The following is a 26940-nucleotide window of genomic DNA, read 5'->3' on the forward strand; positions in this document are numbered from 1 at the left end:
AAAAAATTGTATTATTTTTTGTTGTCTTGTGGCTAAATTAGTGCACATTTGTTATACTTAAAATAAAATAGCTTGAAGTTTGACTAAAATGAGAAAAAACATTTTAGTGCAATTCAGTTCATTTCAGTACATAACAAATTTATGATATTTATATAAATATCTTATGGTTTTTTTTATCACAGATTAATAGACATGGGCTCGAGTAGATTGACAAGTCGTTGTGATCATTGGAATATCCTATTTTGGGAAAAAAAATTAAAGCAATTATTTGCATTTATAGGATGTAAATGGAAGTGTGTATAAAATAAATGTCGTTATTACATAGATATAAATATATTCATTTCAAGAACATTGCTTAGCAAGTGCCAGACATTACAATTTTCATTTTTTAGCTGTCAATTTAATTCCGAGATACTGTTGATGTAGAAATTGTAGTAATCTGTCAATTGTTGCATTATCTACAACTACGTTATACTTAATCCAGCTGTAAAATAGAAACATATTTAGTTGCAAGATTTCTCGTGTTTATACGATGTGCCTCAAAAACATTAATAGTTTACCTTCTTAAAACCAATATCAGCTGCATATTCTCTAAAGCACTGACGGCAGATGTTCAGGCCATATTTGCGAATAAGCCCATGTCTATTTGCACAGGCACGGCTGCAACAAAATCGATTTTATTGCATAATATATACATTCATAACGTATATAATCAATATTTCAAAAGTGAAGATCAATCACTCGGGAGGTGCTTGAAGACCCAAAAACAAGAAAAAAAGTTGAATATAGATTCGGAAATGCGTTGTTTTCGAATTATTGCCATTTTTATGTTGAAATTTCAAATTGTTTTGCTTTCGATCTTTTTTTTATTAAAATTAAAAGAAAAAAATGGTCTCTATGAGTTTTGCATTTGATTATATTTTTAAGGTTAGAATACATATGTTAAGCACACGTTTGTAAAAGTAACAATAATTAATACAAAATTCGCAGATGTACTATATAGTTACTTTAAATTTTAATCATTCCATCAAATTTCGTTCTTGGAAAAGTTTTTGTAGTTAATTAATATTGTGTTGGCGCGACATTCATGCCGATGCCACGCGCGATCATCTTACGAGGTCGATCGACCCATTCTGCGTATCGAGTAAAGTTAAGTTTGCTAAAAACATCCGAGAACGAGAAAATTCTACTAACCAGGATCTGGATCCTTGACCGTATTTTCGTGGATGCGAGTACCAAATATTCTGGAAACCCATGTCTACGCGTGTCACTACGTCTCTTCTACGACAAGTCTACGACAAGTCTACGACGTGAAGGGCAGGAACAACAGGAGACCGCAAATCGGTAAGGAACGGAGGGACCGATGAAAAGAGCACGTGATACTTCTAGGCGTTCCAAAACTCTACTCGACAAGTAGCATAATATTGAATTGACCAATCAGGACTAAAAGATTTCTCGATCTTGATTGGTCAATTCAACATTATATTATTTAAGTAGGATTTTAAAACATAGGCTGTAGTGTCCTGTGTGACTATTTTAGTCTCTTTATTTAACGCCAAAATTCAAAGTTGATGAGGACTGTACTTTAACCAGACTTAATTAACTTTATCAATGATTAACTTATCTAGCAAAATTACTTGAAATAAATATTCCTAATTTAATGTTTCTTTCTATATTACAATTAAATAAGTTAAAAAATTGATAATTTTACTTATGTTAATAAAATAATATATATTTTGAGAAATTAAAATCGATTAGATGCATCAAAGTTTGGTCAAAGTCTGATCTCGGTCAGAAGATTTGAAGGTTTATTTTAAAAATATATAAATTTTTTCGTTTTCTTTCATTGCATGATAATAAACGAAATGTATGAAATGCCATAACTCATCCATACTATATCCATAGCAAAAATCTATAGCAATATTCATTAAGGTTTTATTGTAATTGAAATACATCAATATAAAATTTGTATTTTCATGAAATAATAAATCAATTTGAAAGAATTATTAATATTAATAACATTATTTATATATTTAAAATAAATTTCACTTTTGTAACGTATTATTAAACTGCTTTAATAATCAAATTACCTAGAAACAGTCAACATTTAATTAAAATCAAATATTTACAATCAATTTTCCAATTATATCGTACATCGCTATACCTTATGTTATACCCCGCTATACCTTATGTTTTATAATTATATTGTCGTAAAATATTATACGTTAACGCTATTATAGAAGTTTGATAGCATTTATATCCAACAATGATTTTTCAACAATAGCTTCGTATCAAACATTGTAATTCGTATGTATATTGTAGTCGCGTTGAGAGAAACCGGTTTTCAACTCGGTTGACTCTCCCACGTGGAAGGCAGTCAGTGAAACGGGGATAAGTTACAACGGTACATACTTTCACATGGTATGCACTTCATTGTTCAAAAGTGAATTCGCTGCGGACCGAACGACCGGATTAATTCTAATCGCGCTTAAATCAAAATATTACTATGTCAGATGAAAAAAGACTTGAAGAAGATCAGGACAAAAGGGTATGAAATATAAAAGCCATTTGAAAGTTATTTTTATTACTAAATAACGTAATAAACGTAATAAATTGAGATATAGGTCAATGTTAAAAAAGGTAACTGAAAGATAATTTTTTTTTTTTCATTTGAAGATATTTAGATGTTTATTGAAATTATTAATAGACTGAAGTATTAATTTTTTTTTTTCTTTTCACTTTATTTTTAATTAAATTTCTAATCGAATCTATTAATCTAATTTGCAGAAAACAAAATGTGCCATAAAAAGACAAATTATGAATATAAAAATGAAGACAGTGCTGAAGATTATTCTTTCTTCTATAATGGGTCCACTGATCTTCTACGGCATACTTTTTATATATCTGCGTTATCAAACGAACTTGAGACATTTATTTGAGAGGCCGATGATAATAAACGAGACTCGACCAAAGTTCTGGATCTATGCTAAGAGCAACGATACCGGTTACCTGAAACATGTGTATACGGTGCTCCAACGACTCGGCTTCCAAAAGAGCAACAACGAGTCTGATTGGGATCTATTGTGGGCCCACGATTATCCATTTCGTGTGTTGTCCGAAAGTTTGAAAAAACTGCTACAGCATCAGCGGATCAATCATTTCCCTGGTTGCGGCTACATCACGAATAAGGTGGATCTGTCGACATCGCGTGGACAATACATTCCGATGGCATTCAAGATGCCAGAGGATCAGCAAGCTTTTCTCGATTACGCCAGATCGAATCCCACGAAGCGATTCGTACAGAAATTGAACGATCACCGGGGCATTCGCATTCGCGGTAGCAGCGACGTGAATTTCACTGCCGATACATTCATTCAAGAGTTCATCGAGCAACCATTCCTCGTGGATGGTTACAAATTCGATATTGGCGTGTACACCGTCATCACGTCTGTGGATCCGCTGCGAGTGTACGTTTATAAAGGCGATGTGCTATTCCGCTTCTGTCCGGTCAAGTATTATCCATTTGACCCGGAGATTCTGGACAAATATGTGGTTGGTGATGACTACTTGCCGATTTGGAATGTCCCATCCTTAAAGAAATACTATACTGAACTCGGGTTCTCGATGAAGGACTCATTTGACGCATACGTCAGGGAGCGAGGAAAAGATCCGATGAAAACGTGGGATCGGGTGTACGACGCTATCCGGGAAGTCGCTCTGATGAAGGAAATGCAGATCAGAGAAGTCTCCAAGCGCTTCGGCAATGGTAGGAACTTTTTTGAACTTGTGAGATTCGATCTGGCCTTAGACGAAGATCTCAATGTCTATATGATGGAAGGAAACATGTCGCCGAATCTGTCTTCTGCTCATTATCCCCCGAATCAGTTGCTCTACGAGCAAGTTATATTTAATACATTTGCATTGGTCGGTATTGCCAAGAGGATCAGAAAAGAATCCTTGAGAATGAGGTAAGTGTAGCATAAAATATAAACAAAAGTATAGATATATAAATTTCTTATATAGAAACATAATTATACATATTCTCTAAAAAAGTATATAGTAAAAATTTATTTATATCAAGATTACTGTATCAATATATTATAGAAATAAAGCAGAGGAAGAAATGGAGATAGCAAACAAGAATATCGTAGTACTTCCGGAACTTTGTAAAAAATGCGATAATGATTGCTTTCGCATAGAATGTCAATTGTGCAGACCATGTTTCACGTCGGAAACGAAGGTTATTTTGATGCAGAGTTATCTTGAGCACCAGAATCGGATGGACTTTCAAAGAATTTTCCCGCCTTCGATAGTAAGTCATGTTTTTTCATCTAATTGTTTGGATTCTAATCAAATCTATTTTTTTACAGACGAAAGATATAATGCTGAAGAACTACACACTGAGAAATCAATTACTTATTAGATGGTATCAAGGAAAATGCGAATTAGACAAGACATGGTGTAATTGACTGATGATGAATTAAAAAATATATTGTGAGTCCTGTGTAATACTTATTTCAAACATAAAATTGTATATATATATATATATATAATGTAACATGTATTACCAAGTACGCTACGATATGAAATATATGTAAAGTAAAAACACGTGAATATGAATAATGTTAGTGCTATTCTATTTGTTGTATATACATTATATAGTATAAAAAAAACTATAAAAAGACTCTAAATTATCACGGTAAGATTGTATGCTGGAGCAACGTAACTCATAATTAATGAAAACATTTTATATTCATATAATATATTAAATGAAAATGTATGAAATATATAAAAGTTGTTTCACGAGTCCAGAATTAAAAGAAAACTATAAGAAACATTATTTGTCATCTGTTAATAAAGTTTCTTTAGTTTTACGTCCTTTTTTGATTTTTGATTCAGGCGCATTTGGATTGACACCTTTATAAAAATCTTGGAGTAATTTCATGGCTTCCTCTCCCTTAATGTTTCCTTGTATCACTATTTTCGAATCGTAAAGCTTCGATACTTCGAGAACGCTGACGCAACCGCCGAATCGATCGTTTGCACAGCCATATACAATACTGCGTATTTGTAATTGAAGTAGAGCCGACATACACATTATGCACGGCTCTACCGTGACAATTACATCTAGATTACGAAACACTATTTCGTAGTCTACACGTTTTTCTTTACAGAACTTTAAGACTTGGTCAATGCAATTTATTTCGGCGTGACGAGTTGCATTAAAAGTTTCATTTACCGTATTATTGCCTGTTGCAATTATTTCGTTATTATATATAAATAAACATCCAACCGGTACTTCACCAGCTTTTAAAGATTCCTCAGCTTTTTGTAATGCAATATCCATCCATGCTATTATATCCATAATAAATGTAATTATATTATATTATGCGTTGACAAATTTGAGATTATCTTTAAAGCACAATACTGAGAATAGCTTTCTGTAAAATTATTAACTTCTTTATGAATTACTTTGTATAAAAGATATAAATGTTAGAAAAAAAAACTTTGAAAGGAAAAATCAATTTACCGATTATTAATTATAATTAAATAAAATTTATATGTTTGAAAATGATTGAAAAAAGTTTAGACAGCAGTACTTGCTTTTTCAAAATATTTAAGTAATCCCAATTCATTTAATCGCCTCATAGCCGTTTCACTCCAATTTTGATTGCCTATGACTCTTGGACTGGGATGTCGCAGGACCATTACCTAAAAAAGCCATTATATAAATTAGCCATTATATAAATGTATTATGATTGCTATTAAAAATGAACTGTGTAAATATATGTTACCTGTACTGAAAGGCCTCCTGTTTGAACTGCAATCTGTGCTCTTTTTTCAGCGTAGTTGCCAATGCCTACAACAATCTCTGTTTTCAGAAGTTGTATTATATCTATTAAGGCCTTGTCGCACGCCTCATGTAAAATCTTTTGTCCTTCGCTCTGAAAAATACAGATAGTTCAGCATAAGAACAAAAAGTTAAAGCAAGATAAATATTGCCTTTATTTCTGCCGGTGTAATGTTCCGAGCTTTGCCATCCATGAACGCAAGTGGGCAATAATTGTGCACGTATGCATTTTGGAAAAAGTTCTCAGGACTTCCACAGAAATCTCGGAAAAGACCCCATAATCTGAATCCACTAACTTCGCTGCGCGTGCATTGAAATCCTGTTACCCTTCGATCAGGATGTTCCTTCGAAGGATTGCCAACAGGACCAGAGATTTTGAGCCAATCACGCACCATGTTAATTTCTCCAAATGGCACACCAGTTTGCGACATGCCCCATGGTCCCGGATTCATACCAATAAACAAGATTTTTTTCATACCAGTGCAATACTTGCGTACATACATGGCATGTGTTTCAGATGCATATTCAAGGGGATTATAAATATACTGTATGGAGGATGGAAAAGTAACATCTTTCAATTTGATACAAAGTTCTTGTTCAATTGATAACAATTTATCAGAAATAAATGTGGAGACTATAGATGTACTCTCAACTGTATTAGCATTTTCTTCTATGTTAGAAGCCTGCATGGATGCTATAGAAGTATCTGCTTTCTTTTCTTTTTTTATTGCATCTTCTTTTGCTTTTATATTAGAAGCGGTTACCGCAGATGCATGTTTCTTCATATCTCTGTTTTCATCTGCATTTTGTTTATTATTCAAAGTCCTTTGTATTTGATTCGTATAATCTACAACACTTGAATTTGATCGTTTGAGTTTTCTCTCATTTGGCAGATCGTCACTTTTTGCTCTGAGTCTCTTAGGAGGCATAGTTATTTTCCAAGAGTGAAATGTATAAGTTCGAAACAAGTGCTTAAATATTATTTCCAAATACTTGAAATGCATATACCTTACAAATGTAATACTGAGTTAAAGTCGCAAGACCAAACTTAAACGTTTCTTCAAAATATGAATATCTAACGATAACGAAAAACTATTTTTCAAATAAGATGAGAAGTGCACAACTTTTTTGTGATCGAAGTGTGTGCTTATCGGAACTGTGCTTAATTGATAAACATCACAAACTATCGCACGCGCAAGGCCAGCAATCCGTACAAATTAGACTGCAACCTCTATTATCTCTCTCTCTCTCTCTCGCTCTCTCTCTCTCTCTCTCTCTCTCTCTTTCTCTCTCTCTTTCTTATTTGTCGAATCGTTCAAAATGCACCGCAATGGAATGCACTAGAATATTTCCAAAAATATTCCGTTACAAATGTTACGTGAAGAAAATCTCACCTGTGTATTTTGCCGGTTGACGCACACACATGTAACACGTGTAGTTGCACCTTCTACACTTATTTCTTCCTGTTTTCTTCCGCTTTATAGAATCTCAATGCGACATAATTCAAGAAACCCAAGTAGATTAGAACGAAGTTATAAATCTATATCAATTTATATTCATCTAAAAGAATATATCAATGTTAATAAATATAAATTTGCTATTCTGTTTTCTAAACTAGCCATTCATTTCAATTTGTAGAAAATATAAAGAAGTACAAATGTCTAATATACCATGCGATTCACGTGTTTTGAGCTGGATTATGAATTTATGAATTTGCTTGAAAATGCATAAAATATTAACTTATTAATAAATTACTTGTCGTGAAAAATAACTTTAGTACAATGATATTTTCAACATATGTTTTAAATATTAATTTAGACAACACAAAGTGTTCAAAATTGAAATATGAGATATCCCAAAGATGCTTGAATGGAACCTAATAAGAAATGTGATATTACTATGTTGTTTAAATTTTAAATATAATAGACTATTTTTTTCGTGAATATATTTTATTCGCAATCTTGTCGGCTCGTTGTAAAAAAATTAAAAAATTCACACATTGTGAAATGTCATATCGATGTGGTGTGTCTGTTATGTTATACGCGAAAAATGGCGTCCGATAGACGAAGTAATCAATTAAAACGTAAATTAGTTGATGCCGGTAGCGACTCGGATAATGAAATAGAAAGTGAGTACATGTAATTTTGTATGATATAATTTTATTGGCGATTTAAATCACGTTCTAGATGCGCTGTATGACCTTAATGAAACGCGAGAAAGCACTGTTTAGTGCAGTTTGAGGTTAGGCGATGTTACAATTATCTTTATTTTTACAAGAACTTTGATAATACTTAATAGTTACAAGTGTCGATATTTAATTGAAACACAAGGACCGAATAAAACAATTAGCAATATCTCATGTTCGCTCCTTTATATAATTCGTTTAAAATGTAACCTAATATTGACATTTTACCGTGATCTTTTATTCTATTTTTTATTGCAGAAAATGCAAAACATATAAAAATAAGATCAGAGGCACCACGACTGTGTCCATATTTGGACACGATTAATCGACAATTTTTAGATTTTGATTTTGAAAAATTATGTTCGGTATCGCTGTCCAGAATCAATGTGTACGCTTGCCTAGTTTGTGGCAAATATTTTCAAGGCAGAGGTACTAATACTTATGCTTACACGCATAGCGTGGCAGAAAATCATCATGTTTTTCTTAACCTGCATACATTAAAATTTTATTGTTTACCAGATAATTATGAAATCGTAGGTAGGTACATATATCTATATATATATATATATATATATATATACATATGTTTTCATATACTATATCTCTGTATAAATTTTAATTAAAATTTTATGCACTTAGATTCATCCCTAGATGATATTAAATATGTATTAAATCCAACTTTTGACAAAATGCAAATAGCTCAACTAGATAAAAGTGACAAACAATCTAGGGCAATCGATGGTTCTATGTATTCGCCGGGAATAGTGGGAATGAATAATATAAAAGCAAATGATTACTGCAATGTCATTTTACAAGTATATAAATGTTTAATTACAACTTGTAATGATACATAAAAGTATATATTGATATTTTGTATATTTGATTTTGATATTTTAGGCGCTTTCGCATGTTACACCTTTAAGAGATTTCTTTTTGAGAGAATCTAATTACTCTCATGTAAGGAGACCACCTGGTGATTCATCATATCTTTTGGTACAAAGGTTTGGAGAGCTTATGCGTAAATTATGGAATCCACGTAATTTTAAGGCGCATGTAAGCCCTCATGAAATGTTGCAAGCTGTAGTTTTATGGAGTAAGAAACGATTTCAGTTCACAGAACAAGGTGCGTGATTAAAATTTTTTTCTTTTGATGTAAAATATAATTCTTATTTACAAGTGACTGTTTAGGTGATCCGGTGGACTTTTTATCGTGGTTCTTAAATGCTCTTCATTTGGCGTTAAATGGTACAAAAAAGCGTGATTCTAGCATAATTTATAAAACATTTTTGGGACATATGCGGATATATACGCGGAAAATTCCTCCGCTGGAATTAGAGGAGAGTCAAAGAAGCGAATTGTTGCATACGGTGGAGTATGGCGAAACCGTGACAGAGAGCCCGTTTTTATATCTCACTTGCGATCTTCCACCACCTCCATTATTTAAAGATCAATTCACGGAGAATATTATTCCACAAGTTGGTAATCTATGGACAAAAGTATCGATCATATAAGTAGAAATACAGAAAAGGAAATAAAAATTATCTTCTTATTCTCTAGGTAAATTTGTATACGCTCCTGAACAAGTTTAATGCTGTCACTGAGAAAGAATATAAAACTTACAAGGAAAATTTCATGAAACGATTTGAAATTACCGAACTGCCACCTTATCTTATACTTTACATAAAAGTAAGTTTTGTATGCTGTTAGTACACATATATATATATATATATATATATATATACACACGCGCGCGCACGCACGCACGCACGCACGCACGCACGCACGCACGCACGCACGCACGCACGCACGCACGCACGCACGCACGCACGCACGCACGCACGCACGCACGCACGCACGCATACACATTAATTTTGTTATCTGATAATCTTTTTATTGGTTTCAGAGATTTACAAAAAATACATTTTTTGTCGAAAAAAATCCAACTATTGTAAATTTTCCCGTTAAGTGAGTATATGATATTCTTATTCATATATTATTAAACAAAAATTTTGTTAACACTTTTAATTATAAATTTTGGTTTATATATTTGCAGAAATGTCGACTTTGGAGATATTTTAACGCCTGAAGTAAAGGCCAAGCATCCATATACAACGTACGATCTAGTAGCCAACATAGTACACGATGGTGAACCTGGTCAGGGAACGTACAGAGTTCATATTTTGCATAGAGCTACGGGTCAATGGTACGAATTGCAAGATTTGCATGTTACGCAAATTTTGCCTCAAATGATCACTCTCACCGAAGCATATATCCAGGTGAATAAATAGAAAAAAAATATTTCAGTTCGATATTAAAATAATCGTTACGCTTTCCTTTTACAGATCTATGAATTGAGGAAAGACACGCACATGGAAAACGGAGATAATAAAAATAAGAAAAATACATGATTAAATTAAAACTCAAAAATATGATAATAAAATTTACATTTTCTATATATAGATCTCTCACCTTAATTTCCTAAAATTTCTGTAATAAATTCGCGATGTATTTGTTAATTATCGCCATTAGCATGCAAAGAGAAATTATTCTTCGCAATAACTTTTTATTTTTTTTTCTTTTTTTAATTTAAATAAAAAAAATTACAATATGTTAATAATTTCTCGATATATTAAAAAAATTTTTTAATTTCGTTTTAATAAATGACGCGTTACATATAGAGATGAGCTTCAATTATATTGGTTTAAATTTTGAAAGACATGTTTAATTTTCGAAATTATATATAATATACGCGAAAGATGATTTTTTTTTTACAAAGATCAAATGGCGCACGTTCGCGCTTTGAATCGGCCGAGCGATCCCGAATATTACCGAACAACTCGACAATGTTCGCGGAGCGGGAAGGAGTGCGCGGAGAGTGGTGAGGAAAGGCGGAATTACACGGAGATGCGCGAGTGTCGCATACGGAATGAAAACGGAGCTCGAAGCGAGTCGGCCGGAGTTCGTGACGGAGTGGAGCCGCGGTCGGCCACGCGAAGCGATTGTGAGTGAACGTGTCGCGCGCGTCACGTTCCCCGCGCTTTTCGTCCGTTAGAACGCACTCTTCTCTTTCTCCCGTCTTTTCTTTCCTCGCCGCTTCGCTCGTTGACTCGTGTAGAATATCGCAGCGATACAGTTCGCCCGCGCCGTTACGAGCGCATATCGTGAATCGTGCATACGCCAGGCTAGCACGCGCGTTACGCGTGAGTGTTCCGCGAGTGTTGATCGCGTTACACGCATCTCGTTCGCATCCGTCACGTGGATTATCGCCGGCGCTGAGGGACCCTCTCGATCCTACACGGTGAGTGGCACATTCTATTTTCGCGACAAAAAGAGCGACGAGAAGCGACGGCATTTCGAACGGGCGCCTCGCGCTCTATCCGCTATTCGTCTTTCGCGATGGCGCCGTCGGTTCGGTCGCGTTTGCTTCGCAGAATACGCAGAAGCGAAGCGACGTTTAAAACTCTCTGCCCGCGGCAACAGCAACAGCAACGGTTGCGTCCTTCGCGCTCGACCTTCTCGTTGCAGCATCCTCCGTGTCTTCCATTTCTCTCTCTCTCTCTCTCTCTCTCTCTCTCTCTCTCTCTCTCTTTCTTTTTTCGTAGACATCTCTCGGCTCAATATTTTCATGTTTTATTCCCGCGCGGCGCCGCCGCCGTTCGGTCGTAACTCCGTTTACTTCGTATCGGCATCGCTCCGATATTCGTGCAAGTGAGGACCTTGCCTTTACCTACCCGTCTACCTCCCTCCCCTCTTCTCTTCCTCTTCATCTTCATCCTCATCCTCATCCTCTCGCGCGATGTCGAATACCTGTTTCGCGCGATGCACGAAAAAACTGTTCGATCGCGTGGCCGCCGTCGCGCGGAGAAGCAAGATGGAACGCGCGCGCGATCATCGGGAGACGAAACGGGACGAGGGAGGGGGAGGGATGGGAGGAAAGGCGGTCCGTTGACTCTCTCGCGGAAGGATTCTGCGAGTTTCGGATTCCTAGCGTCCCGCGAGCCTCGCGGCCGTCATACGTAAACGTGTAAACTCGTTTCTGCGCGCGAAACGATCGCGGAGGTGACGAATAAACAACTTGCAGCTCGGTTTATTTCGTGTTTATCTAACAATTTCAAAGTCACGAGCACGATCCTCCTGCGATTCTCATGCGCCTGAATCTTGACGCCCAGTGTATTAAAGGCGTGACTCGCTTGTTTGCGGGACCGGACGACGTTGCTCGGCGTTGCTTCTCGATATTGAAAATTGTAATGCCGTACTTGGACTGGAAGGTAAAGTTTCACGTCCTTGTGCACACAAATAATTGTGTGTATCGTGTACTGTAATCTTCACCTTCGTCGCATGTTACTTAATGAGAGATTACTATTGGCCGTATACGAGAGACACGTTGTTGTAAGAAATCTGCAGAATGTATTATATTTTACATAAATATTTATTTGTACTCGTAACATGTGACCCCAAATGTCGGTTAATGCAATGTGACTTGTTGCAAGCCAGACATTTATTAATGCATTTATAAGAAATTCCGTTAAAATGTTAGACATTAATAATGTTAAATAGATATTTAAATAATAAGTGGCGTATTGTACAAAAATAGTGCAAAATTGAAAGTTACAATAAAAACATGATATAAGTTAATACACGATATTTTGAGAAAATGAATTCGTCTATTATAAGTATATAAGAATTATAAGTAGACTTCTGTTACTCGATATGTAGATTTAATAATTTTATATTTTTAGTTTCTGGTATTAGACTATTTATAATTTTATAATAAAAGCACGCCTACTTTTACATATAATGTCACTAAATATTGAACAAAAAAAAAAGCATCGGTTTGAACTGATGCTATTGAAAGCATAAGCTACGTAGGTAATAACATTTTATTTAAGATATCGTGACATCTTAAACAAACTAATTCTATTTATTTCTTGCGCATTCCGTATCCAATGAATGACTAATTACAATTGGTCGAAAATTAACTGGATAGAACTTGAATAAATTACATACAGGTACAAAATCTTTGTATTTACATCGGTACAAATTTGGGCGAGTAATCCTGGCACGTTTCAGAAGGTCAATTTTTCACGTGGGTGTGTGACTTATTGTCTAATCACGTACGACGTGAAGAAGATTCGTCATCATGTAACATTCGCGGAAATGACAGAGACATTTTGACGGTAACATTAATCACTCCGGTATCTTAATAGAAATCCTGATTAACGGAACGATATAAGCGTTGTCTAACTCCTATTTTTTTTTTATTTGAAAAAAAACTCGGTGCAATTCGAAGTTAGTTGTGAGAATTAGTAGTAAGAAGAGAAGTCTCAGTTTTTAAAAATTCTGTTTAATAAATTTCTTTTTCGCTTAAAGATTTACCGAAATAGATATTTAAATCCTTTTAAATATAGAAAAAAGTAAATTTTTTTAATGACATATGAGTTTTTCTCACAATAGCAATATCGATTAACTCTGCTTTTCGAGGTCTTTCTTTGGTATGAAAGCGTGTGATTAATTTGTAACTTTATTAATTTTCTTTACTTTTTATCTTACGAAAGTGTAATTTCAGCAAATTGGCTTCTGAATGGTTCATATAATTATACGCAAATTAATACGCTGTTCGCGGAAAGTTTGTAAGAAATTAAATTAAAACAAGTGTCGGATGTAACTCAGCGTAACACGAATCTAAATAGCCGTAAGTAAGGAAAGCAAGAAAATACGAGAGAAAATACTTAACCGAGTAGTAGTAGTAGTAGTTGCAACTATCCGCGCAACAGCAGATGGTCGGCCATGCGGCATACGCTCACATATGCGACTACCTGTAATTGAACCTTATGGTGATGATATCTCGTGAGGCCGCTCGTGAGATACTGGGATGAATTGGGTTTTACGAGTCACGAGCTCGTAGAAATCATATTACGCGCATGCAGATGATGCATCTCGAGTGCGGCGATTAACATTTAGCTTTCAATCCACTAAGATATTTATTCGAAAGTCGTTTACTTTTCGAGAACGACTTTCGAAAGACAGCTTCGCGATAGATTCGATCATCGCGTTTTTAAGAGGTTCTTACTACTATTGAAAAATAAATCTCAAGAGAGCGTCTGTCTCAAGTGCGCAACTGCTTAATCTTGCGTTGCAAATGCAGCCTTTTTGACGATACGCGTTCCAATTTCGTAAAAAAATTACAGAGTTTAAATATTATATACGTGAAATTAAAATATTATACAATGAAAAAATATTTCGTATCCAAACGGATTAACTTATGATGCTTTTTTGATGCATTTTGTATAATAAGCTTTATTAATTTTTAATCAGATTTATTATTTTTATGCTATGTAGAGTTGAAATGTACCAGAGAAATGTTTTGACATGAATTTTTCATCTGATGAGTGGACGCATTGAATTTGTCGACGTGACCTAAAACCGTCCGATGAAGCGGAACAAACAAGCGTAAATTGTCTTCCTTATAAATTTCGGAATCCAGAACAATTGTTTATAGAACAGATACTTTCCACAATTGGAGTTCAATCGAATTAACGTTTATTATTCTCTATTTGGGCGAAGAATACAGTCTGCTATATCTCTTTTTTGCGAAAGTACCGCCAAAGATATAAACTATTAAGGAACAAAGAACTAGGAAATATCTCCATAATTTTGGTACTTTTGGTACTTCGCAATTTCTCGATGCATCGATTGAATTTCAGACGCAACTTCTACTAAACACAAAGTCTAAGCTAATTATCTAGAGAATTTTTTTATGGTTTTTGAAAGAAACTCACGCGTCGATAATTTATTTCCTCTTAAGTACTTTCTCTCCATGTGGAGAGGGAGGGGGAGAGAGAGAGAGAGAGAGAGAGAGAGAGAGAGAGAGAGAGAGAGAGAGAGAGAGAGAGAGAGAGGAAGAGATGGTGCATTTTTTTAGTGCAGTAATTAGGAGTTGGAGAGACAACATCGTCGCCGTGAATCGGATATAATGCATGAGGTACCATCCTCATTTACGTAATGCATCACGGATTGGAAACAACCGTAATGCAGCGCGTTGCCGTATCTTACCGGCTCGCAGACGCCAAAAAAGAGAGAGAGGAGCTCTCGAGGCTGTCATCGACGAGTTCGTATATTTGCCATTTCGGCGAGACGTTAAATTTGCGATGCTTAGGTGCAACAGAAAGACGTGCTGATCGCAACCATGTGTAAAGAGGGCATCCGCAGGGACCTATTGGCGTTCTCTTGCTCAATAAATATTGAAACGCTCTTGCCGAGAAAAATTTCGCACGATTTCAAGGAACAAGAACTCCTATGTGATGTGCGATTTTATTTCGATTCATGCGTCGCTGTTTCACTATTTGTTCGATTTCTCACGTGAGTTAGACAGCTAAAATGCCTTTTAGCAATTCAAATTTTTTTTAGGTTTTTTTGGGGGCATGGAATGTTTGGGAGATCGTCTCGTTTCCGCTTCAGAAAATTCTGGGGTTATTGTACCACTTGGTCGAGAGATAAGAGTTGAATTTTACGTAATACCATAATACACATGCAGCATACAAAACATTTCAATAGTTTTAATTTTTATTTACCCATTTTTAATTTTAAATTGTAAATTCTCTCTCTCTCTCTCTCTCTCTCTCTCTCTCTCTCTCTCTCTCTCTTATATCTTCTGAAATGGATAATGTTATAATACGGCTACATTAATTCTTTACCAAAAAGAATTTTTATCTTGGTCTAAGTTTATAAAAGCTAAGTTTATAAAAGATGATTTTATAATTTAATATTTTGGTTTGGCAGTTTCTAGTTTTCTTATACTTTCCTATAGTTCTTATAGGTCTTTTTATAGTTTTATAGTCAATGTAAGTGAGTTACATTAAAATGCACCTGCAAGCGCGTATATTTTTCTAGACGCTGGATTCGCGATCGATCGATAATTCACACGACGTACGAAGTAACGAAGGAAGATTTCTTTCACGAACAAAAGAAAGACGAAGGATTACGTTGCTCTTTCGTGGCGGAAGACGTTGAGAGATTAGGAACGAGAGTCTGTGCGTAGCGGTAATGGAAAATCGGAGAGAAATGTGTGTGCATTGCACATTTGAGCGGTGCAGATCGAATAACGAGGTCGGAACGATTGAGGTCCGTGGAGTTCCGTTTTCATATTAATGTAAATAAAATGTATGTAATATTACACATATATACATATATATGTATGACAAAATTTACAAACGATATTTGTCGTAACATATTTTCTGTGATGTTTTTATAATAAGTTATTGACATTTTTAATACTTCCGCCGAAAAATATTAGTATATTTAATAAAAAAAAAAAGAAAATTATTCAAAACGAAAATTATTCAAAAACTAAATACAAACACTTTTAAATCGTAATTTTTGAGAAATTATGTTGCTAAAATTGTTTGAAAATTTCTATTATCTATTTCTATCGTTTCCATTGTCGTTATTAAGAATGAATAAATAAACGCGCCGTGTCGCGTCGCGTTGCATCGCGTCGCGAATAAAAAAATCAAGTCTCTCGATCAATTAACTGTCTCTGTCTTGCTGCCATGCTCGCGATGTTTACGCTGCTAAGTGCACATTGAATTTTATCGTAGCTCGTTGCACTTATGAATGAAGCTGATCGTCGCGTCGGGTGGGGAAGCGATGAATGCGCTAGGTCGCATTAACCTTTTATGCCGTAAAGCTCTCTTTTTTTGTTACGATACCGGTTGGGTAAACAGTGCAGAGTGAATTTTATCGCTATACGCGCGATTCTGTATTTATGAATGGCTGGGAAATAGATCGAGTGACTTTTGGGTAAATGCCATCGGTCACGTAGTTACTGTTGTTTTAATACTCGTAATATTTCACAGGAGTATAAATTTAATTTATTAACATATCGGGGATATGCGCGAGACGAATGATAAATGCGAAAAAATATATATGGAATATATGATTCTCTCATTCATTATTAAGATACTTTCTTTTCCGTGAAAATCTCTTTTACTATAAATTTTCTGAAATTTTAAAAAGTTACCTTAGTAACTTTTTGACTAATGGGTAATTTAATCATTGTCTCCACTTTTAATGAGTTATTTTTCATTTTACAATTGTTGATTTTTTTTCGTAAAATTGTATCCAGTCGTCCACATGAATCTCACATGATTTTTGATCAGTTTTTCTAAGGACCGCGGATCGCGGATTTACCGCGGATTTATCGCGATCTGCGGTCCTTAGAAACTGATCAAAAATCCGCGTGTATGAAATCGAGTAAGAAAATAACGGCATCTTTTTCTTCGCGACGCCGCGTGTGACGCGTTCGGTGTCTCGCTCGACACGAGTCCTGCTTTACTTAAAATACACGAGATGTATCGGCCACTCGGATTCGACCGCGTGACTCTTCAAGTAGGCTAACTCGCGAAATGTGGCGACCGAATGGTCGCTGCATAAGCGCGACTATTGTGACCCACAGTCTGCACTTTCCGTTAGACGTTATTATCCACACCACCTGTCTTAACGTGCGCTTCCCCTTCTTCCGTTATCTCCCTCCTCATATCTACATGTCCTTCCTTCTTCCATCTTCTTCCTTCCTTCCCTCGCATCCGCCGTCCGTCTCGCTCTTCCGCCACTTGGGCACTATATTCGCTTCTACTGTTACACCTGCGGCTCTAGATGGTTACATTGAAGAGCCGCGAGATATATCTTGGCATGTCAATTATTAAATCGACGATCTTTCATTCATCTGTCTCTGCCTACTCTCTCACTTTCTTCCGTAACGTTATATATATATATCTTAAAGTGCCCGTAGATATATTCTACGAGGGCAAATCGCCACGTTATATTTTGCGATGAATTCGTTATTGAATCCGTGCGAGTGTTGAATAGATCATTTAAATGCGGACAAACAAGTAACTTTATGTACTTTAATTTATTCAAGTTTTTAATGTTAAATGTCAATGATTTGGTGAAACGTTACGAAAGTGATACCTTACGATGTCGTTTGAATTTTATTACGTAAAATTTCTTATTACGTAAATTACAAGCAAATTGTACTTCAAATCTAAGATCTAATCTTTTCCATTCCGTAGAAGCTCTTGAAAAGTAGAAAGTTTTACGACTGTATATACCTATGGGTGTATCTCAAAATTCCGACCTTCGAATCCTTTTATATGCTGCTGGATGGAGTTGCGTAAAGAGAACTATCCCACGCGCGGCACGTGCTCACCTCGTTCGTTCCAGACGTTGCATATATTCATCAGTGGTTATACGATATGTATTTGCAAATTACATTCGACAAAAATGGGACTTGGAAAGTCGCGGTCTTACATCACCGCGGCACACCAGCACGTAGCGTTTCTTGACCATTGCTAAAAACCTCCGTATATCTTTCGATAAGATTTTTCCGCACAATAATCTGAATGAATTTATGTAAATTAACGGCATTGATTTACAACGGGGTTTAATATATAGTATAGGCAGTATAGGTGACAATGTCTTCTTTAATTGAATATTGATGAGCGTTTATAATTAAGTTTATGGTCATCAGGCGAAACTGTAATGAATAATTATTTATGAAGATAGAGAAAATATAAATTTTTAATTAATATCTTCAATGATTCTCTCTTTTTCTCTTCTAATTTGCGATTATTTTTTCTCTGCCGAATTACATTACATTTTTATCAATTGTCTTAATTTGGTATTTTAAGTCTTCGTACAGAATGTAATTTGAATTAATTTATTGTGAATAATGCATTATGCAATAACGTGAGGTTTGTTCCAAATAGGGGATTCGCATGCACCGTTTTACATTGATTAATGATGCTATGTTAATATTTCCGCAATGAAAGATGTAATACGCGGAGAGGTGTAAATTGCTACTTTATCGGTACTTAAATATTTTTACAAAACAATCAATGCTCCTAACTTTGTTTTATTATTTTATTAATTCTCTATCGAAAGAATGACGAATATTTATTATGTTGCATGCGATAAAATAATAATAATTTTGCTTAATAATGAATAATAATTGGCTTTATAATTTTTATAATTTAATCAATTTATTTTATTAATTAAAATATCGTGTTCAATGTCGTTACGTCGATACGTGATGACAACCAATAATTAATAAAAATTAATTTTACACAATTTGTGGATACATATTAAAAAATAATTAAAAAATATTACGTTATTACTGTACCATTACTATACATGTAAATTAAAGTTACCATTCTAAAATATTTGTAGTGGCTAGTCATTTGGAGTGGCAAATACAAACGAAAAAGTATCACGTCTTAACATAAAAAGAGGATGTAAGACGAGAAGTAAGACGATAAAAGATTTTAGTAATCTCGGTGAGAAATACGATCTTTAGTCTTTACGCGCGAGACAAAGTCGAAAGTGTAGTACATCTTCCAGAAAGCAACAGAGCACGCACAAAAGACAATAGTCGGAGTTGCACAATTCCATGCCGCTACTGTCGTTGGGCACTCTCTGGAACCGGCTAGGCGGTTGGTAGTGGCGGCAAAATGAGGTTCCCGGGATAAAATTTGCGAGAGAGCTGGTCGCGCGCCGCGAGATCGCGATTCATCATCGATCTTATCGAGGCGAGAAGGAAAAGAAGAAAAAGAAAAAAATACAAACCGCATCACCTTCGAAGGGTGATTCCTCGCTTCCGGCCAATTGTATCTTGAATTTCTTCCGGTCCCACGCTTCGCATAACTTCACGTCGGTCGGATCATTCTCTCTCTCTCTCTCTCTCTCTCTCTCTCTCTCTCTCTCTCTCTGTTCTTCCTTCCTTTTCTCCTCAGTCTTATTATTCAATTCGATTCTGTTAGTTTTAATAATTTGTAATTAGGTAGTTTGCTTCTCTCACCTTCATGTTCACCTTAAAGTATGTTTATTACATTATTTTATAATGTTGTTAAGCGATAGATTTTTCACATAAATTAGGATTATGATTTACACAAAGAAAATTAATAACAGATGATTTTTGTAAATTTTGTTGTTTCCGTGCCTTATATGTTACCTCACTATTATTGTAATACAGTTTGAGAGATCGTTCATCTGACAAAAATTTACTTTTAGGATAATATATTTTATGTTATTTAATATATAGATTCAATTTCGTTTCATGATAATGATGTCGATTTTTTCTGACCGCATCAAAGCTATTCTTTCTTTCCCACGTCCTTCTCGTCATGTAAATATTCGGAAATTGCATGGAATTTCATACTTTTGCGCCAAAGACCTTGCCGAGAAATGCGTTAGGAATTTCGGGGAGAAGAATTCAGAGAAGAAAGAGCTCAAAGATATTTAAATTCACAACTCTAAAATGTATTATATTAAGGAAAAATATTTACGATAATGTAAATTATTTACACTTGGATACGTAAGAGAATATGTTTATGGGATAAGGGATTTTTAAAAATATAATCATAAAAGTCCGATAATTCACTTTAGCAAGAATTTTTGAATGAAATCATGGATAATATCATTTTTATTAGAATAACACATTTTATCATTTATTGTTGCTAAATTTGCTAGACTTAATACGCACTCTTTACTTTTGTAGAGAGAATTTTCCAAATGTAAAAATTGATGTTTGCATTTGATTTTGCTTAGGTATCTTATTTGAAGATTAAATTTACATACTACGTACATATTACACATGATTTTCGTGGGCCCTCGTAAGGGGAAAACAGGATACGAGGGTTGGTACAATCGATGTCGGGACGGAAAACGAAAAGTCAAGCATGAGTTATCTCGAATTTATATTAAAAGCTTTCCCGATGCGAGAAGCCGCGGAAAATGCGTTTATGCGTAAAGGGTGCGAACGTGTCAATTTTCGAGCAATTTCACGGCAATTTCCTGATCCCTTCGTTGATTTTGCAAGGAAAGGGGCAGGAAGTTACACGAGGGAAGAAAATCTAAGAATCAGACATTTGGACGTTTATTATATCAATTTTTATCACTAGGGGAAAATGCCACAAGAATAAAATTGTGAAATATACTATACTATACTGTACTATACTATTGATTGCAAGAAAAATATTCTGCATTACTCTATTGTTCTTTTTAAAGCAAAAGTTATTTACTAATAAAGTTTTATCTTAGTCAGAAATAAGTGGACCATTATTTCTCGAAATAGATTACTGGGCAAAGCCTATTATTTTTCCCGAAATAAATAATAAATTATCTATCAGTATTAAGAGATTAGACATGCAGATACTATTTGTACTATTTAACGCGCGAAATAACCAGAGATAAAAATGCAATTTAAATTAAAATCTCTCTCTCTCTCTCTCTCTCTCTCTCTCTCTCTCTCTCAATTTGACACAAGAAAATAATCGCTCATTCTTTATTCGTGACAATAAAAACGCGTGCGTTTGCTTAAGCTGCTTTTTCTCCCGTATCTGCTTGAAGTTTTGAAAATGAAACTCTCTGATTTTATTCTCTGGTAATAACGTGTCTGTCTTTGCTGTTTTGTCACAGTGAGAGCGATAAGCTTCATGTGGAGCGAAGTGAAGCCTTAATCGCACTTTCGTCCGATCTTTGCATGCAATAACGACTCTCATTAATCCGCATGCCACACGTAGCGTGTTTTTTGAGACACGCGTGTTGTCGTGGCTGTGCGGCACGGAAGGAGGAACCGGAAGTGGTCGTCTGGACATGCACAGGAATACGTATCGGGAAAGGACGGTTCATTGTCGCCCGTGCAACGACCGTTGAAAACCCGTGTGCGCGAAGTACTCGATACATATATAGTTAGTTTTCATAAAACGCGGATGCGTGTTCACTCATATGTTCGATCGACGCGTTCTCCGGAATAATTATTGTCCGCGAAATAGCTTTTATCTCGGACGACGAATCTTTCGAGCTTTCGAGAATGCAATCGCATCGTGAAAATGTCATTCGGAATGAATCCTTGCGAATGAACTTACGTGGTGCGCGAAACGTTAGAAATGGCGGGACATTCGTTGCGGTCGATCTGATTCTGATAACGTTGCATTGCAGGTGTAACGAGTGTAAGCTATAGAACCCCAGCTCCAGCTACGAGGGAGCCGGTAATTTAAAGGTAGAATCGATCGTCAGCACCTCTGCAAGTCGCGCTTGCCATTTCTTTACCTTTAGTAGTAACTTGGTCGTTGATAGAATGTCGTCTTGAACCTAATTGAATATCTCTGGGATTATTAAATATCATTAATTAAATATTTCGCCGGTTCGCCGGTATTTGAATTTCTCATGTAATCGATAGTCGATGCTCCAAACTGTATTATTAATTTTTAATCACTAACTTTTTATAATATATACATATAAAGTAACTATTCCATGAATAGCTGAATTATATAATATGTAATATCAATTTTTTAACATACCTATGTGTCGATATCAGTTAAGTATATATAGATTTTAAAAATGGCGCTGTTTACTTACAAATATATAATTTTTACTTTCCAATATTTAAAATAAAAGACTATATCATTATATACTATATATTTATGGCATGTCTCTCTGACAATCGTATCAATAACGATCATCATATTCGAATTAAAATATATTTTTATATACATAATTCATTCAAAGTTTTAAACAAAAAGAAATATATTTATGTTAGACAAGCTACTTTAATTTTATTTACTAAACAAAGAAACAAAGATTTTTCTGGACTGGATAAATTGGAAAGCTTTTTTTATGCGAAAAAGATTTTATAGCATCGATTTTTCCGTGTTTGCTTTTCTGGAATAGAAAATATAATATTAGAAAACACTGTCGCGCGACATCATTTTGGTTGTAAAAAAAAACATATGTCCGTGATGGCCGAGACAATTGACTTTTCGACGGTGCCAGGTGCGCGCGGACTTGGAATTCGATCGCGCAGCAGGTGAGCTGTTCGCTCGCATGCTACTCTCCGTGATCTCGCGTGCGCGCGTATTAAAGCGTCCGTCTATCGTACTATCGATTCGTTAGGGGAGGTTCAGTGACCATCGAACAACTCGGATATTACACTTCTCGAGCTCCGTTGTCCGTATTGTGTGCTATTGGTAAGCCGTATCGTGGCTTAACCTCAACAGCGGTGTTGGCATACAAATGCCGCTGTCAACAACGCTAATGAAATACAAAGGTAGAAAAGGAAACGTCATAATGGGAACATTGACCTATATCTATCTTTATCTCCATTTCAATGTGCTAAATATGATGATCTCATATCAAGTTTTGTCTAGCTAATGTGAGGAAGGCATGCGATGTCGGTAGAAGATGGGAATCATCCAGATTATATTCGGTCTAAATGTGCGATGAAAGATTGCTTTATAGATTGCTTTCAACATTGAGCTACACTGAATTGTTAGTTTTATTTTTTTTTTTTAATGTTGTAAAAATAAAAATATTATTTTTTTGTTTTAAATAATGTAGTGACATACTCTGAAAATTGTAGAACAAATTGCAAAGGTGAAAAAGATGTTGATATAATATTGTTTTGACAGAATAAAATGACTAAATTGTATACATTTCTACTGCATAGGAGTGTAACTAGTTTATTAAATTCGAGCCTAATGGCAAGACAGCAAGATTAGATAGCGAATTTTCATCAGACATACAGTATTCAGTACTTTCGTGCGTTTTATGAGCACCTTACCTTTTGCATTTTGCATTTCGGCGAAGGTTCAGAGACGGCTGTGATACGTAAAACCCGGATCCTTGTGCTCCAAAATTGATCGCATGTTTCTCGGTTTACGACTCTTGCGCGATATATATCACGTCGAGAAGGCGGATATCTCTGTTTCTTCATGAAGATCAGTTGAGCTAAATGCTCTATTCAGCTTTTTTGTACTTTTGTACGCTCTGAGAAGGTTGCAGAGGTTGCCATCGATGTAAAAACTAGCAATTTCATTAAGCATAAAAAAATCCGTAAAAGATTCCGTATAAGAAAAAGAAAAAAAAAGAAAAGAATACATGTTCCTTAATACTGTCGCGTAAAATTCAAAGTTATCGATTTTATTTGGAATATAAAGACAATGATAGACGGGAAAAAAATAGTCGTTATTTTTCGAGAAAGATGCCACAATTTTGCTACGAGAAGGAGCTTTTTTTTTATGAGAACTTTGGCGAGACGATGGAGAGAAGAGCAAAAGAGCGTATAATAAAGTCGATTATATCAGACTGATAAATTCTTCGACAAGAAGCGTAAGAAACGCGGAGGAGGGCGAAAACAAGCGGATAAAGAGAAAGCAGTTTCACTGTGCGTCGGGTGGAATTTTAAGTTCGCGTTGGCGAACATGAAGCTACGCCGAAAGTATTAGTACTTTGGCTCATTAAATTGGCGAGAATTTTTATTCTTTCATTACTATTATGCATAATTGTTTATGTTTATTTATTGTATTTTTATCAAATTTTTAACTTAATACTTAATTTATTTTAATAATAGATTAAAGATTTATTTTATCTATCGCTTAAAATTAAATGTAGTAAGAATAATGTATTCCTAAACATATACTTTGTATATAATTTTGTATATAATTTTCTAAAAAAAGAGCAAGTTTTGGAAACTATCTCAATAAAGATGGATCAATTCGCATATTTGTCACAAGTAATCGTGAATACAAACTTGACTTCCGGCGACACGAATGCGCGCGAGAAGCTAGAAAAGCGTTTTGTAGAATTTCCTATGCGTCATTGCTGCACATATGAGAAGCGAATTCTAAAGGTGCGCGTAAACTGCAAAACGATTAAGTATGACTAATCGCTCAAGGAAGGAACGATGTGCGAAGGCTAAAAGACGATATCGAGATAGTCAGTTCCTCGACAACACAGGGTGCAATGCCTCCCGTGGCTAATCGCTCTTACAAGGACTCGTATATAATTGCGACAGCGATCGTTAATTATACGTATGGAACCAGATTAATGGCTATAATGAGAAAAGCCCTTTTTTTGACATAGTCGATGTCGCCCGTATGATTTTATTCACTTAATCATCTTTTATTTTCATACCGATATTTTATTTCGTTCAACTTGATGAAAATTATTTTGCGAATAATAGAGATACTCCTGTGAGATAATGGAGAGATAACCCGTATAACGCGTATTCTTGCATTAATGAGTCACATTAAAATGACCGGAGTCAGATAATTGCTTTCATAATCTGATTTCCAGGAAATATCAAAACAATCTCATATATTTTGTATCATGGATAATTGCGGATTCTTGAAGATTGGACTAGAGATATAAAGATATTGATTTTTAATCGAGCGATAAATAAACGAATTTATATGAACGAATTTAAATAATCTGAAATAATAGTAATATTATAAAGTTTAAATATAATACAGTTTTTAATGAAATTTATACGGTGGACTAATCGCGTTTCAAGTCTGAAGATAGACCGGAGACAATGTATTGTTTCCGAACAGAAGCCGTATACCATATGCCTGCGGTGTCGTGCATGGAAACGCACGCACGCACGCACGCACGCACGCACGCACGCACGCACGCACGCACGCACGCACGCACGCACGCACGCATGTTTGAAATATGACGCGGCATTCGCGAAGCTTCACTCGTACTTGTCGATTATCCGGATATAATATCGATTACTCAATCGTAAATTCGTCTAGTTTTCTTGTCGAAAGGATTAATTTGTTTTAAAAAGAATTCTTTCATTTAGAAAAATCGAGCTTATCAAATATTTAAATATTGTTTTTTATCGTGTTTATTATGTCTTCAACATTCTAATTTGATGTTCTAATTTGATTTAAATATTTTTTAATTTTAAAAAATATTTATTTCAGGCAGTTACAATTTTTTAATTTTAAAAATATTTTTGTTTTACTCACTAAAATAATTGCAATTTTTTGACAAACAATTGAACAAATTGAATAAATTCCGTAATATGGCCTTCTCTTGAAATATGTAATTTGTAAAATTTTTTTAATTATTTGAAGAGAAATCATGTTTGCTATTATAGTGAGATATCTATAAAGGTCATAGTGAGATATCTATAAAGGCTCGCAATTTTCACATTGATCGTTGATAAAAATTATTTACAATCAATATTTCCACGTGCACGCAATTTGCTTTAACACTGGCGGATTCACAAAAGGATTCTAGTAACAGAATGGCGTTGGGATAATATGAAACGTGAAACAACAAGAGACGTTATGTCACATTTCAACACGACAGAATAAACACGTAAAATCTTGTCGTAATATCGCACGTGATGTAATATTTGCACATGAAAAAAAAACGGTAGAGAAGGACGTTCGATTATCCGTTTTTTATAAATCTATAACACTTCTGCCATAGCGCAGCGGAAACCGCAATGACGTCGCACACGACGAGCCTTAATCGCGTGACGCGAGCCACATGCTCGTGTAAATTATTTCGCACGCCACTTCCGATATTTGATTTCTTGCGACAGATCCGAGATGCGCCCTCGGAAAGGTCGACCTTACATCGAGATTGTATTTTCTCAAGGTCGTCCGTTATCGAAGAGGGAGAAAGAAACGTGTCGACAATCTCCTTGACAATCCGAGGATGCCCCTTCCCCCCTTCTCTCTCTCTCTCTCTCTCTCTCTCTCTCTCTCTCTCTCTCTCTCCTATCCCTGAGATCAGCAGATGGACAAACGGAAACGACTTTTTACCTCGGCACTTGGTGCCGACTGGTGCGTGAGTGCATAAAGGGTGTCCTATTTTTATAGTTAGCTGCTTCCTTTCGTAGAGTCTGTTTGTAGCTCGCATCTAATTCGGCTTATTATGTTATTCTTCTTTCGTTTTCTGTGTTTCTTGGATTCTCAATTTACTTGTGCGAAATAATAGAATTATTTTAATGTGATAAGATATGGTTTGTAAGATTTCTTATATATATTTCAGTTGCTACTATGTCCATCTAAATCACATGGATTGATTCAATATATAATTTAACAATATC

The 26940-nt window shown here is 35.2% G+C and overlaps 6 protein-coding genes across 7 annotated transcripts in view; 3 read left to right on the forward strand and 3 right to left on the reverse strand.

Moving 5' to 3' along the window:
- Positions 1-314: 314 nt before the first annotated feature.
- Positions 315-1381, reverse strand: RpS29 (ribosomal protein S29). The gene is made up of 3 exons (XM_011635445.2): positions 1195-1381; positions 561-660; positions 315-484 (listed from the first exon to the last, which is right to left on the reverse strand). The coding sequence occupies exons 1-3, from the start codon at positions 1254-1256 to the stop codon at positions 476-478; spliced, it is 171 nt and encodes a 56-aa protein (XP_011633747.1). The 5' UTR covers positions 1257-1381; the 3' UTR covers positions 315-475.
- Positions 1382-2059: 678 nt separating this feature from the next.
- LOC105424938 (tRNA-specific adenosine-34 deaminase catalytic subunit ADAT2) lies at positions 2060-5365 on the reverse strand. The gene has a single exon (XM_089084212.1). It carries the CDS (start codon positions 5363-5365, stop codon positions 4838-4840), a length of 528 nt encoding a protein of 175 aa, XP_088940338.1. The 3' UTR covers positions 2060-4837.
- Positions 2408-4623, forward strand: TTLL15 (tubulin tyrosine ligase-like 15). The gene is made up of 4 exons (XM_011635447.3): positions 2408-2548; positions 2788-3968; positions 4105-4312; positions 4371-4623. Exons 1-4 carry the CDS (start codon positions 2507-2509, stop codon positions 4467-4469), a joined length of 1530 nt encoding a protein of 509 aa, XP_011633749.2. The 5' UTR covers positions 2408-2506; the 3' UTR covers positions 4470-4623.
- Smug (Single-strand-selective monofunctional uracil-DNA glycosylase) lies at positions 5355-7239 on the reverse strand. Of its 2 annotated transcripts, XM_011635448.2 has the most exons (4): positions 6004-7239; positions 5796-5945; positions 5605-5712; positions 5355-5441 (listed from the first exon to the last, which is right to left on the reverse strand). In XM_011635448.2, the coding sequence occupies exons 1-4, from the start codon at positions 6853-6855 to the stop codon at positions 5415-5417; spliced, it is 1137 nt and encodes a 378-aa protein (XP_011633750.2). In that variant the 5' UTR covers positions 6856-7239; the 3' UTR covers positions 5355-5414. The 2 variants fall into 2 exon arrangements, with proteins under 2 accessions (XP_011633750.2, XP_088940337.1); XM_089084211.1 differs by lacking the exon at positions 5355-5441 and having other exon boundaries at positions 5534-5712.
- Positions 7240-7592: 353 nt separating this feature from the next.
- Positions 7593-10491, forward strand: Usp39 (ubiquitin specific protease 39). The gene is made up of 9 exons (XM_011635451.3): positions 7593-7979; positions 8295-8573; positions 8676-8851; positions 8934-9159; positions 9225-9511; positions 9594-9722; positions 9940-10001; positions 10090-10312; positions 10379-10491. The coding sequence occupies exons 1-9, from the start codon at positions 7901-7903 to the stop codon at positions 10442-10444; spliced, it is 1527 nt and encodes a 508-aa protein (XP_011633753.2). The 5' UTR covers positions 7593-7900; the 3' UTR covers positions 10445-10491.
- A 482-nt stretch (positions 10492-10973) lies between these two features.
- Positions 10974-26940, forward strand: part of LOC105426200 (rap guanine nucleotide exchange factor 2) — a 110522-nt gene continuing 94555 nt past the window's right edge. The window contains exon 1 of the mRNA XM_089084191.1: positions 10974-11334. The gene's annotated coding sequence lies outside the window, so the exon portion shown is untranslated. The remainder of the gene's footprint in view (positions 11335-26940) is intronic.

This window comes from Pogonomyrmex barbatus, unplaced genomic scaffold (genome assembly GCF_055798465.1).
Source record: "Pogonomyrmex barbatus isolate J1 unplaced genomic scaffold, ASM5579846v1 scaffold8, whole genome shotgun sequence".
NCBI classification, from domain to species: Eukaryota; Metazoa; Arthropoda; class Insecta; order Hymenoptera; family Formicidae; genus Pogonomyrmex; species Pogonomyrmex barbatus.

Excerpts from the sequence above, each read along its gene's own strand:
- LOC105424938 (XM_089084212.1), bottom strand. The coding sequence starts at position 5,365 with ATGGATATAATAGCATGGATGGATATTGCATTACAAAAAGCTGAGGAA.
- TTLL15 (XM_011635447.3), top strand. The coding sequence starts at position 2,507 with ATGTCAGATGAAAAAAGACTTGAAGAAGATCAGGACAAAAGG. Across the intron at positions 3,969-4,104 it reads AAAGAATCCTTGAGAATGAG|AAATAAAGCAGAGGAAGAAA; the intron begins GTAAGTGTAGCA and ends AATATATTATAG. Across the intron at positions 4,313-4,370 it reads GAATTTTCCCGCCTTCGATA|ACGAAAGATATAATGCTGAA; the intron begins GTAAGTCATGTT and ends ATTTTTTTACAG.
- RpS29 (XM_011635445.2), bottom strand. The coding sequence starts at position 1,256 with ATGGGTTTCCAGAATATTTGGTACTCGCATCCACGAAAATACGGTCAA. Across the intron at positions 661-1,194 it reads GGTCAAGGATCCAGATCCTG|CCGTGCCTGTGCAAATAGAC; the intron begins GTTAGTAGAATT and ends ATTTTGTTGCAG.
- Usp39 (XM_011635451.3), top strand. The coding sequence starts at position 7,901 with ATGGCGTCCGATAGACGAAGTAATCAATTAAAACGTAAATTAGTTGAT. Across the intron at positions 9,160-9,224 it reads ATTTCAGTTCACAGAACAAG|GTGATCCGGTGGACTTTTTA; the intron begins GTGCGTGATTAA and ends GTGACTGTTTAG. Across the intron at positions 10,313-10,378 it reads TCACCGAAGCATATATCCAG|ATCTATGAATTGAGGAAAGA; the intron begins GTGAATAAATAG and ends TTCCTTTTACAG.
- Smug (XM_011635448.2), bottom strand. The coding sequence starts at position 6,855 with ATGCATTTCAAGTATTTGGAAATAATATTTAAGCACTTGTTTCGAACT. Across the intron at positions 5,713-5,795 it reads CAGGAGGCCTTTCAGTACAG|GTAATGGTCCTGCGACATCC; the intron begins GTAACATATATT and ends TGGCTTTTTTAG. Across the intron at positions 5,442-5,604 it reads TACTTAAATATTTTGAAAAA|AAAGCTATTCTCAGTATTGT; the intron begins GCAAGTACTGCT and ends ATAATTTTACAG.